Here is a 12,899-nt window from a genome sequence, read left to right on the forward strand (position 1 = left end):
AGTTTACAAAGACAAAATATCCAATAAGATTGTTTCAAAGATGGGAAAAAATTTGGACTAAAATGTAGAATTTCTTATTTTAGATAGATGATAGAAACAATAAGATTATGTATTTAAATACCATTTATCATATAGTTGTATATAAATATACATTATTACTTCTATAGTAATACATTGTGTTCTTTTTTTCTTTTTTTTACTCACAGTCACCCCTAACAAGGCAAATTGCCACTTTGACATGAGAGGCTACTATTTGGGATCATGCCTAGCAAAGATTAACAAAATGTTGGTTTACGTTGCATTTAAACTTCTGCATATCAGTACAGACAGGAAAGCAGGTAGCAGGAAGATTATTCCAAAGATGTTTGAGGGAAGAAACTATTAGAGTAGAATGTTTTCTGGCATTTATGGACCTCAGCAGTGAAGGGAAGAGATTTTGTTGCTAAGCGGGTTTGTTGAGGATATGTACATCGAAGAGGGATAAATGCAATGAGTTCATCAGAGTGCATTCCTTAAAATATTTGTAAAACAGAGATGCAACATTGCGGTGATGGGACAGGGGTAGGAGCTTAGTTAACAAAGTGGGATATATTAGATTGAAAACTCTTTTTTGGACCAAATCCAAGAGGGAAAAGCTAGTGGTAGATGCATTATCCCAGATGTGGCAACAATACTCCATAGATGGCCTTGAAGAGGTACAGGATACTCTCAGGTGTGAGTAGTCTTCTAGCTCGATAGAGGGAACCCACCTTCTTTGCAGCAGCTTTCGCAATGTCCTCAATGCATTGGTTCCAGTTCATATTGCCTGCAAATGTTAGGCCAAGGAATTTGAAGGAAGAATTCTCAGGTAGGTTATTTTCATAGATATCAGTGGTTGGAGAGGCGTCTTGTAAGGAGAGCAGCTTAGTCTTATTAGCATTAAATGTTACCATCAATTTGCGACCCCATTCTACTATGGTCTGGAAATAATTTTCTAATGAGTCTGCCATTGTCTTAGATTCATGTACATTCATTCTTTCCTCATGCATGTTAGAGAGTGTTTTATCATCAGCAAATATACCCATCCCGGGTAAAATATTATCAGGGAGGTTGATTATGAATATCAGGAATAATAGTGATCTAAAGATCAGTCCTTGAGGCACTCCTGCATAAATGGATGAACGTCCGTCAACAGCAATCTGGATGGTCCTATTGTCTAAATAGGATCTAATTGTATTTAGTATATGTCCAGTTATACCATACGATTTAATTTTCATTAGCAGCTCTTCGTGCAAGACTTTGTCAGAGGCCTTGGATATATATCAAGAGCTACAGCCCTGGCTTTGCCCACCTTATCAAGTGCATTGAAAGATGACTATTAAAATATCTGCAGTAAAACAACTTTTAATTGGCTCTCGACAACTTTTTGGTTTTTAGTCCTTTTCTTAACTGTTTTCTAAAACTTTCATACTATATATATAACGATAATAACAACATTAATCTGAACACTTTACTGCAGCTCACGGTAATTCTAATTAATGTTATATCTGGAGAGATCTTTAATCAAAAGATAATTCAAGTTCTGCAGAAAAATGATCAAAATACACTGGTCTTCTCTACAAATTTATATTTCAACCAATCGGTATGAAGCAATTGCTTCTACTATGTGGAACTTCCTCAACCGTGTAGATTTATCAATGACACACTGCATCAGCGGCTATAGTGAACTTGTTTCGTTCTGCCAAAACACTTTCTATCACCATTATTGCAGAGAACGTTTCAAACCTGCTCCTAGCCAGCCAAGCCAGCAGGATATCTGATTCAACTTTCTGAATATATCCACAAAGGGTTTTTTTTTAATTTGAAAAATATTATTTAGAATAGTTATATCTAGAAAATTCTTTAGTCAAAGGGGGATAATCCAAATCCTGCAGAAATCTGTAGTTCTGTTAATGAAAGCTTAATAAAAACTATTATAAAATGCAAAAATAACTTTATATAAAACTGTCTTCTTACCGTCTTTGCCTTTCTTTCCAGATTTGGCCTTCTTTTCCCCTTTCCGTTGTACATCTTCCTCTGGTGGAGTCTGGTCAGTGACTAATGAAATCAATTTTTTCAAACCAATACCTTCTTTGAATTTCTAAAAAGAAAGATATTTCCAATTAAAATGCAGTAATATCATGTGAAATATGTTAATTATGTAGAAAAAGGAAATTTCCACCAGAAATTAAGTTAACGTATTTAAAGGAAATGACATCGCAGGAAGTTACTCCAGAAATATCTGACTCTACATGCGATCCTCTATCTATATAAGAGTCAGCTACATCCTAAGATGGAGTACTGCTACTACATCTGATGAGGTGTGACTTAGAGCATGCTTCGTTTCAAAATCTAGTGGAGATGATCTCTTCTGTTTCTCACAGAAAAGATATTACTATACTCTATTATTATTTTGATGGAAGGTGCTCTACTCTCTGCTTCATTTTATGACATATACATGACAAATACTCGTTTTTACCACAAGGAAAAAAATTTCCTTTTTTTCTTCTGTGTATTTAGTGTTAGGCAGAATTTAAATGGATACAGCTGCTTCACAAAAGCGCTCTGTCTTTGGAACACATTATCACGGGACTGCTTCCCTGTAAATTACAACATGGTTATTTTCAAATCTAATGTCAACAGATTCCTGTCATGAAACGTTCCTAGACATATTCAAACTTGGTCCTGACAATAATCCCATCTCATTTACTCTCATCCTCATCATCAAAAGTGGCTTTTGGCCTTTATAAGAGTTTTTTTTACTTTAAATATATATATATTCAGTCTCAAAAGACATTAGTTATCCACTGTAAGGGTAGCTACATGTGTAATTATGAGGCAACGGTTGTGCAATCCTTAACCACACCTCTCCGGAATCGTCACTGCTTGAATCCAGTGGCAAGGAGAGATCAACGACAATTGCAAAATGCCGAGATGAATGGAGAGCACATAGAACATTTGAAATTCCCAGTACTACTGACCAGGCTTGACGTCGACGTTGCTTAACTTTAGTGATCTAATGTGAACCAGTGTGTCATGATTATGTCATATATATAAATCCAAATACTAAGCACAGCAATGGGTACCAAAACGGCACCGACATATGCCACCCTTACACTCGCTTTCCTAGAAGAGACCCTTTATGAAAGGATAGAGCAAAAGTATGGGCATAATATAAAAACACTCTTCATAAAATCTTGGAAAAGATACCTAGACGACTGCTTTATCCTCTGGAGAACCTCATGGGGGATATCAAAGAACTCCACACTTTGCTACAAAATCTACACCCAAAAATAAACTTCACACTAGAACAAAGCCCCACAGATCTACCTTTCCTAGACATCCTAGTAACAATAAAAAACAACAACATAATCACAGACATTTACCACAAACCCACAGACACTCAACAATACCTCCACTTTAAAAGCCACCATCCTAAAAACTGTCTAAAATCAATACCCTACTCCCTAGCACGTAGAGTCTGCACCATAGTAACAGACAGACACCTCCGTTCAACTAGACTGAATGAACTACAAATAACACTGCGGAAAAGAGGATACCCACTACCACTAATACAGAAAGGTATTGAACTGGCTGAAAAAATTCCAATAGACCAACTAAAAACCCCAAAAGAACACAACAAAGAACAAATTCTAGCATACGTCTCTACACACAACACAAACAACCCAGAACTATTCACACAGATAACAAAAAACCTTATCCTCCTCAATCAGAACGACAAACTAAACAACATACTTAAAGCAACAAAAATAATAAAAAGCAAACGCCAACCCAAAAACTTAAAACACATCCTAACTTCCTCAAAACTCGTCCCACATACTACAAAAGGAGTTACAAAATGCAACAAACCGCGATGTGGAGTGTGTAACATAATAATAGAAGGTAACACATACACATTCAAAAACCCAGCACAAACATTCAAAATAAAAAAGGATCTAAATTGCACCTCCAGAAATGTAGTATATGCACTAAGATGCACAACATGCAACAAATCCTACATAGGCGCCACCAAAAATTTCAGCAATAGAGTGGCCTTACATAAGAGCAGCATCAAAATTGCAGATAACAGACACCTCTATGTTTCTAAACACGTACACACATGCAGTGGAAACAGCTTCAAAATAATGCCAATCTTCCAAACAAACAATTATTTTTATTTACTTACACAGGAAAAAAACTTCATCACCAAATTCACTCCTGAACTGAACAGAACCTAATACCATCACACAAAAACATGAAATGCAAGGTACACTCGCATGCACACCCATACACATACACATATACACACCCACACATAAATCAGAACCGACACATTAAAACACACACACGTGCGCACATACAACCACACACAGACATAACACACCTATCTCTAATACAACACACTGAACAATACTAACCCTACTTAACCTCGAAACCAACAACACTAGGAGACACCTAGAACCATAGTATAATATCTGTTCCAACACCTCGCTCCCTCCTCAGTCAGGGGAGGAGAACCCCCTCATGACTGAAACGACTATCTTCCCTTCTATCATCCCCCTCCCATACCTACACCCCCTCCAATGCCCCCTCTGGGGAACAAAATCTTCCCCACACTAGGAACCGATCCTGGGTCTGGCCATACCCACATGGGGAGACAAATAAATAAATAGAAACATTAAAAAATCCCCTATTTTAAATACACCCCTCTTTCTAAACAAACATAATATAAGACTAAAACGAAAAATCACAATACTAAAATCCAAGAATCCAAAAAATAAATATCAAAATAGAATGAAAGCACCCCTACCCTTACTTCAGAAGAGCCAGTCCCCCCTCCCCACACATACACATTAGTTACGACCTCGGACCACAACCACAGCCGCCTTCCTAAGGAAGCAAATAAAAATATACACATTCCCAAACCAATAAAAGCAAACACACACACGCACACACACACACACACACATACACACACACACATAAACACACAGGCACACACACACACACACACACACACACACACACACACACACCCTACCCCACCCTAAAGGAAAAGAAAAACACATTAGCAGAAAGAGATAGCGACTGGCTACAGAGAGGTCAAAATCTCCCTGGACAAACCAAATAAAAAAGCCATAAAAAAGCAATAAAAATTCAGCATATACACTTACAAGCCTCCACCCCTTGTAAAAATTTCAAACTAACTGAAAATCGCCATTTTTACACATTTGAAAATAATTTCTGACGAGGACGCATCAGACCGTCTGAAACGTACGTAAACGATTTCAATGACTTAAAAGCATTATTACAATGATCCAAACATAATTCTCAAGGAAAAACCAAGACACGGAATAATAAAATAATGTTAAAAAATACACATTGTTGGTGACTACTCCCTTATTTAAATATATATATATATATATATATATATATATATATATATATATATACTAGCATTTCAGCCCGGCGTTGCCCGGGTGTTTGGATGTGCATGTTGACCACCGCCAAACCGCAAGCGACATTTTTTAAAATTAAGGCTAGACAATCTAAAGGAGAGGATAACTTTAAAAAATATCGGCGAAAAAGTGACCCCCCCCTGTACAAAAGTGCCTAGTTGAAAGGGAAGATATTAATGTTTTTAGCTAATTTTTCGATATTTGTCGTATGAAAGGTCGAAATTTAAAATGATACTGATCCTGGTAAAATCCGTCGCCTCCATTGAAAGTTTAAGGCAGACATGCAAACAGACATACATACATACATTTATATATTGGTAACTATAAATTTTCGACCCAAACTGATGAAAAAGCTTGCCCTATCTCTGAATACCCTTTATGTAAAATTTCAAATATTTAGACCAGAAATTGGCTGAATAAGTTGGAAGAGACCGCAGAGGTCAATTTTTTTTAACTTTGACCCCTATTATGACCCCTTAAAATTTATTGTTTGGGGCTCAAATCAAGTTATTAAGTTAGATCCATGTCCAATGAACCTATATTTAAAATTTCAAGTGCGTAGACCCAAAATTGTCGGACGAGTTTGATAGAGTTCTCAAAGGTCAAATCGTTGAACTTTGACCCCTTAATCGCCAAATTTCTGGCCAAAAACCGATCACATCGATTTTCTCACATCTCAGTACCCTGTATATCAAATTTTGAGTCTGTAGACTAAAAATTGACAGAGTTATTGCGTAGGGAAATGTACACACACACACACACACACATACACACACAGACATACACACACAGACACGTTCACTTTTATGTATATACTAGACTACCCGTGACCCGTTGAGTTAGTATGTTATATTAGCTATGGAATTCATGTATGAGTGTAACACTTGTGACGTAAAGAAAATAGTTTTTTGTGACATAACAGAAACATTTCTATGAAAGTATATTAAAATGAAAAAAAGAATATAGATAGATTTCTATGAGTCATTCTGTTTATAATTGTTTATTTTTGAAAAAAAAAAAACTTACAGCCATTGAATTATAAGTTGCGCTAAAATAACTTAAACGTAATATGAAAATGAACGATGTAAAAAAAATGCAGAAAGTATTAACAATTGTTTATTTGGATAATTTAAAACGCAAAAAAATAATTAGGCTGCTGAAAACGTACACAGTAAAAAAACATATGTTGTCAACAGGTCAAAGTTGATTTATTAGTGAGAAAAATGCGACAGTATAGTTGTAATATAGAATAGTTGCAAAACATCCCCTAAGGGGTCAGTATGTTATATTAGCTATGGAATTAATGTATGAGCATGACACTTGTGACGTAAAGAAAATAGTTTTTTTTGTGACATAACAGAAACATTTCTATGAAAGTATATTAAAATGAAAAAAAATATAGATAGATTTCTATGAGTCATTCTGTTTAGAGTAGTAGTAGGGAAAATACATGTCAACCAGTAGTAGTAATAGTAGAATAAGGAAGAGGAGGCGCAGTAGTAGTAGTAGTAAGAAGAGGAAGAGGAGGCGTAGTAGTAGTTGTAAAGAGGAGAAGTAATAATAGTAGCAAGAAGAAGAGGCAGAATAGTAGTAGTAGTAGAAGTAGGAGGAGGAGGAGGAGGAGGAGGATATTGCGCAAGCAAACAAGCAAACAACCAAGAATGACAGAGTTTTAGTATTATATAGATAGATAGATAGATAGATAGATAGATAGATAAAACAAAAATATAGACGTATACATAAATATATATGGAAATAATTTTTTGTTTCCTGTAAACATTTTACGCAAATATTATGCAAGAATAAATCATGTAGAATATCTGCATGAATATAATTACACATAATAGTTAACTAAAGATGATCATCCCATCAGAAAACCGAAATATATATATATATATATATATATATAAAATATATATATATATATATATATATATAAAATATATATATATATATATTTATATATATAAAATAAAAATTACAATTAATTGGATTTATATTTTTGGATTTTACCGTCATTAGATAATTTACCTTTCACCAGACTATCCATTCATGTGTAATAACCTTTTTCTTCACCATATTCCCTCTGTTTCATTTTTTATTATCAAGTAAGATCTTTGACTTACTTGCAGTTTCATCAAATACTTTTGTATGCAAAATCCGATCCCGCATTTTGCTAATTCCTACCCTCTGATGAGAAGGAAAGTATTTCTTTGAAACTCCGCAGATTAAGAACTATCCACTTTTTTTTCTTTCAAGTGTTTTTTTACAGATTAAATATGTTTTTTTTAACTCTTTCTCTTTTTCGAAGTGTTTTTTAACATGTTTTATTAACTGTTTGCTCTTATATATATATATATATATATATATATATATATATATATATATATATATATATATATATATATATTATTATTATTATTATTATTAAATTTTCACCCCAAACAATGCACATTGCCACTTTGATGTAGGGGGCTACTATCAGGGACCTAAGTTGCAGGGGTACTATGTATGGAGTTTAGCAGCAAGATGTGTGTTCACATTATACTTGAACTTCTGCATGTCAGTACAGTTGGGGAAGCAGGAAACCGGAAGAGAATTCCAAAGTCCTGCAGTTCTAGGGAAGAAGCTATTAGAGTAAAAGGATTTCTTACATCTAGAGATCTCTACTGTGTAGGGGTCGGACTTCGCTGCTTGTCGGGTTTGTCAGGGGTATTTTCGTCGAGGCAGTACAAGGGCTTATAGTTTGTCAGAGCATGCACCATTAAAATACTTGTAAAACAGGTAGAGGAATGCAACATTTCATCAGTGGGGCAGGGGCTGAAGCTTAAATGACAGTTTGGGACCTATTAGGTTGGCGACTCTTTTGGACCCTGTCCAGGAGCGAGACACTAGTAGCAGATGCACCAGCAAATGTGACATATCTATCCATATATGGGCGAATGGTGGTCTTGTAGAAGTACAGGATACTTTCAGGTGTAAGTAACTTTCTAGCATGATAGAGAGAGCCCATCTTCTTTGCAGCAGCCATAGCAATGATCTCGATGTATCTATTCCAACTCATGTGTTCTGTGAACATATATATATATATATATATATATATGTGTTCTATGAACATATATATATATATGTGTTCTATGAACATATATATATATATATATATATATATATATATATATATATATATATATACGTGTGTAAGAAATGAAAGAAATCCTTGAACTCTTCACTAAAACATTAGTCCTAACTGATTTTACTGGTATTTAAACTATATGTAAATAATGGAAAATCTTTTCATAACAAAGATCCATATAAAATTTCAGCCAGATAGTCTAGTAGTTTCTGAGAAAACTTCTAGAGTAAATGTGACATTGTGGTAATTAATCCCTATTAATCCCTAACTGTCTATAAAATGGATGCCGTAATACTTACTATGCTGTACTTTATCATAAAAAAAAGTCTATACAAAAATTGACCCAGATCATCCAGTAGTTTCCAAGAAAATGTGGAATGGATAAAAATATGATTTAGACAAACAGACAAAGAGAAATATTCCATTCATTTTTACATCTAATAATGTTATAATTGTGGTTTAACTCTACAAAAATAAGAATTTTCAAGGCTGATAACTTCAGTAATGTAAACTGTATTAAAATAAACATAAAAGAAACAAGCCGAGCATCGAGGCCCCCCCCCCTTCCGACCACAAATGAAAAATTTACTTTCACCATGACTAATGTTTGTGCAAAATTTTAAAAAGAATCCAAGGTGTGGTTCTTGAGAAAAATGTGAACAAACAAACGGATAAATGGGCAAACAGGAGTGAATTACTAGGTCCAATTTCTCCTTTGTTGGGTTACCGACAATGTAGAGGTTGTTTCAAAAAGTTTAAATGTTTAAAAACAAGCAGGACAACTGACCTCTACGCTCTCCATATCTTCCAGCATATTAGCCAACACCATTACTGCCATGACATGTAGATCTGGCCACTCATGATGTCCAACAATATCTACCAAAATGGTGAGTATATCAAGTTCTCTCAAAGCAGCACGGTTGCCAACTGAAAGACGAATGGTTTATTTTAATGAAATCCTCGTAAATATGAAAAAAAGCTTAGAATGGGTGCCATTTTGAAGGTTACAAAGACAGAATACCTATGTGATTTGCTGGCAAATACATCTGGTGTTGCCCGGATGTAAAATACACTAACAAATTTTTTTGTTGAAATTCATACAACTCTAGTGTTCATTATCGTACTGCAGCAACTACACAATGAATTAAATTCACCCAAATCCTCTACTTCGATGTGATTATGTCTTGCTACCACCCTAAAAGTCATTTTCTACCTATGAGGAATGAATTTCAAGGTGCTATCTAATCATAATCGGCTCTATCTGAAATGACTCGATGTTCCCAAAGTTTCAAACACGGTCATAGTCAAGATTGTCTGGTCATTTTTGACTTCCAGTTTCTGTTCCACAGACGAGACGATCCTAGCAAGCAAGATATGGTCTCTTTTGATTAATGATTATCTTCCACTCAGATGACATGAAACCCCTCCCCCTCGTTCCTCATATTAAGAATGGCTCTGTTGCCCACTTGACCATGTCTAATTATACAATCAAATGAACAGAAGAAATCGGAAATCAAAAGTAGCAGAAAATCTTGACTATAATCCCTAACACACCTGCTATCCCTTTCATTGTATTTCCCATTTGTTTTTTTAAAGGAGAAAAGAAAATGCTTCTCATTAAAACCTCATACCATTTTCCTTCTTTCTTAATTTATAATTATGTATTAGGAGATGGACTAAGTGTTGCTAGGGTGTAAAATACACTAGCGAATTTCTGTTTAAATAAATTTATACCGGTCTCATGTTTATTATAATACTAGCAAAGATACCCGCACTTTATGGGAGACTTTGCTGTACGCTCAGGTACCTGCTTCATGAGCACCCTTGCAATAAGTGGATGTTGTGTTTAGTTTTTTTTTACTACCTCCTGAAGTGACTGAATAGGTTATATCAAAGTTTACACATGAAAATTGAAAAAATTACAAATAATTACAATGGTTAGCATTTGTTTAATTGGTTGAGAGGATGAGAGTGGAGGAGGGTGATCTGATTCAAATTTACAAAGAAGTTGGCTGGTGTGCATCATCCCTAGATGGAGAAGTTTATGAAAAGCTGCACCAAATATGACCTTAACCTTTGACCTTAACCTTGAAAAATGTTGTGCACCGTCCCAAGGTCGGAGACCATCATCATGTCAGGTTTGGTCATGATCAGTTCAGTGGTGTGGGTTGTAGGAGAGTATATACATACAAGCTATGACCTTGGCCTTTGACTTTAACCTTGAAAAATGGTGTGCACCATCCCTAGGTGGAGAACCATCATCATGGTCATGATTGGTGCAGTGGTGTGAACACACAGACACACACACACGAACGCTACTATTTTATATATAAAGACTATGAAAAATACACAATAAATTAAATTCCTCAAAGTTTTCTACAATTTTGAAATTTATAAAAAAATTAATCTGTGATGGTTGTCTTATTTGCTATTTTGCTTTATCATTTTCTCTCATTACTTGAAATGGTTTTGTCTGTGTGATCAGATGGAAGGTATAGTTTGAATAATCCAAATAATATGAATTATCAATTTTCATTTAAAAAATTCAGAAACATCAATTTAGATCTTTTAAAATAAAGTCCATTACACTATTAAGTGTCATTTTCTTCATTTGTTTTTAATTGTTTAGTTCGATTTGAACTTTTTGGTACCATCTTTTACGCAAAGCAACAGAAATCTTAACATCTGTATTATTGGGATTATATTGGTTGTTATATTGATAACATTTCAGTTGATGTAACCTTCGACTTTCTTCAGATGTATGTTTTCGAACTTTGGAACCATCATAGCAATTTGAACAGAACCATTTAAGTAACCGTTCTCCCTGGTCATCACTAATGAAATGAGAATAATTTACCTTGTGGATTAAATAAAAGATACAATTCAAATTTTTTTTGTTATCTGTAAAAATCACTTCAGACAAGGCATGAAGTCAATTAATGTAAGAATCTAACGAGAACGATTGATAGTTTTTGCAAAGACAGAAGAACTTATTTTCGAATGGCCTTAGTCTTGAAAAAAAAAAACAAGGTTATAGGTAGAATGAAAACAGTCAGCAGGAAAAGAGTTCCACAAATCTGCAGTTCTTGGAAAGAAGGTACTGGAATAGGAAGCTGTCTTACAATGAGGTATTAAAACTGTGAATTGATGGAGACTACTGGATTAATGAATCAAACGAGCTGGAACAAAGGAAGAAGGGAAAAGATCAGATACAGGTTCCCAAACTCATCATAAAGATTCCAACTTTCAACTAGAAGGTTCCAAATTCCAAAAGATGCATATGAAGAAAGTCGAAGGTTAAATTAGCCGAAACGTTGTAAAAATAACAACAAGTATGTGGTCATTAATCTGAATAAAACAAATAATACAAATTAGCAACCCTTGTCTCGAACAACATAATTTTAAGGTTACTGAAACGTTTTATTCATATAAACATAAACATAGTGTCAGATATTGAATCTCCTTATGGCAAATTAGACCAAATCAAAATTTGACTCTGATGAATTGAGGAATGAACAGTTTATTTTTGAATGAGTAACACATCAGGAGAAACCCGAATCATGCAACTGATTCATAAGCGTAAGGAATTAAAGCAAGCAAGACAGAAACTCTAAAAGACAGATTCAAAGACTTCACTATGAGTCACAATATGCAGCTTTCTCACATTGTTCACACAGCTCTAATTTGAAGATGTCTTATTACAAAATCGTGAATAACTATACGAAAGGACTTTACTTTATTTAGATACAAATGCAGCTAATCAAAAAAAGTTTATTATTTAATAGTTTTCACTTATCTTACTATTCAATAGTGTATTTACTTGCAATTTGTTTAGCCTTTAATTTTTTGAACTATGCGGTTTTTTCTTGCAATGTATTATTTCTTGTTCAAAACAAAGAAAATAACTTTGTGCGTATAAATACAGAGTTATGTTCCATTTTTAAGATGGCCGTCATTTAAAAATAATTCCGACCAGAACAGAGTATTTTTTGGAAGAAATTAAATTGCATTATTCAGACTAAAGTACTCCGACTTGCTTCTGGTGTATTTTGTCAATTCGAAATTTTTTCTATCAAACTCAGAAATCTTTCTGTCAAACTCGGAGATCCACACAGAATTTCGAACATGACTCCTTATTTAATCCACAGGGGTAGCATGTCCTGATTCTGTCAGACATGACCGGGTAGAAGTGTTAAGTAATTCGCAAATGTGCTTTATCGTTATTTTCATGGCAAGTGCTCGACTGAGTTTCAGTCTTTGCTCCTTCCTTGCCAAACTTTCACAAGAAA

The 12,899-nt window shown here is 34.5% G+C and overlaps 1 protein-coding gene across 8 annotated transcripts in view; it reads right to left on the reverse strand.

Moving 5' to 3' along the window:
• The window catches only part of LOC145256092 (armadillo repeat-containing protein 3-like), a 257,032-nt gene that overhangs the window by 172,857 nt on the left and 71,276 nt on the right, over positions 1-12,899 (reverse strand). For all 8 annotated transcript variants that reach the window (XM_080114720.1, XM_080114712.1, XM_080114690.1 and 5 more), the window contains exons 8-9: positions 9,398-9,537; positions 1,996-2,119 (exon numbers count right to left, since the gene is read on the reverse strand). In XM_080114720.1, coding sequence (XP_079970846.1) covers positions 1,996-2,119; positions 9,398-9,537 — 264 coding nt within the window. The remainder of the gene's footprint in view (positions 1-1,995; positions 2,120-9,397; positions 9,538-12,899) is intronic.

This window comes from Euprymna scolopes, chromosome 3 (genome assembly GCF_053919585.1).
Source record: "Euprymna scolopes isolate OS-2025 chromosome 3, ASM5391958v1, whole genome shotgun sequence".
NCBI classification, from domain to species: Eukaryota; Metazoa; Mollusca; class Cephalopoda; order Sepiida; family Sepiolidae; genus Euprymna; species Euprymna scolopes.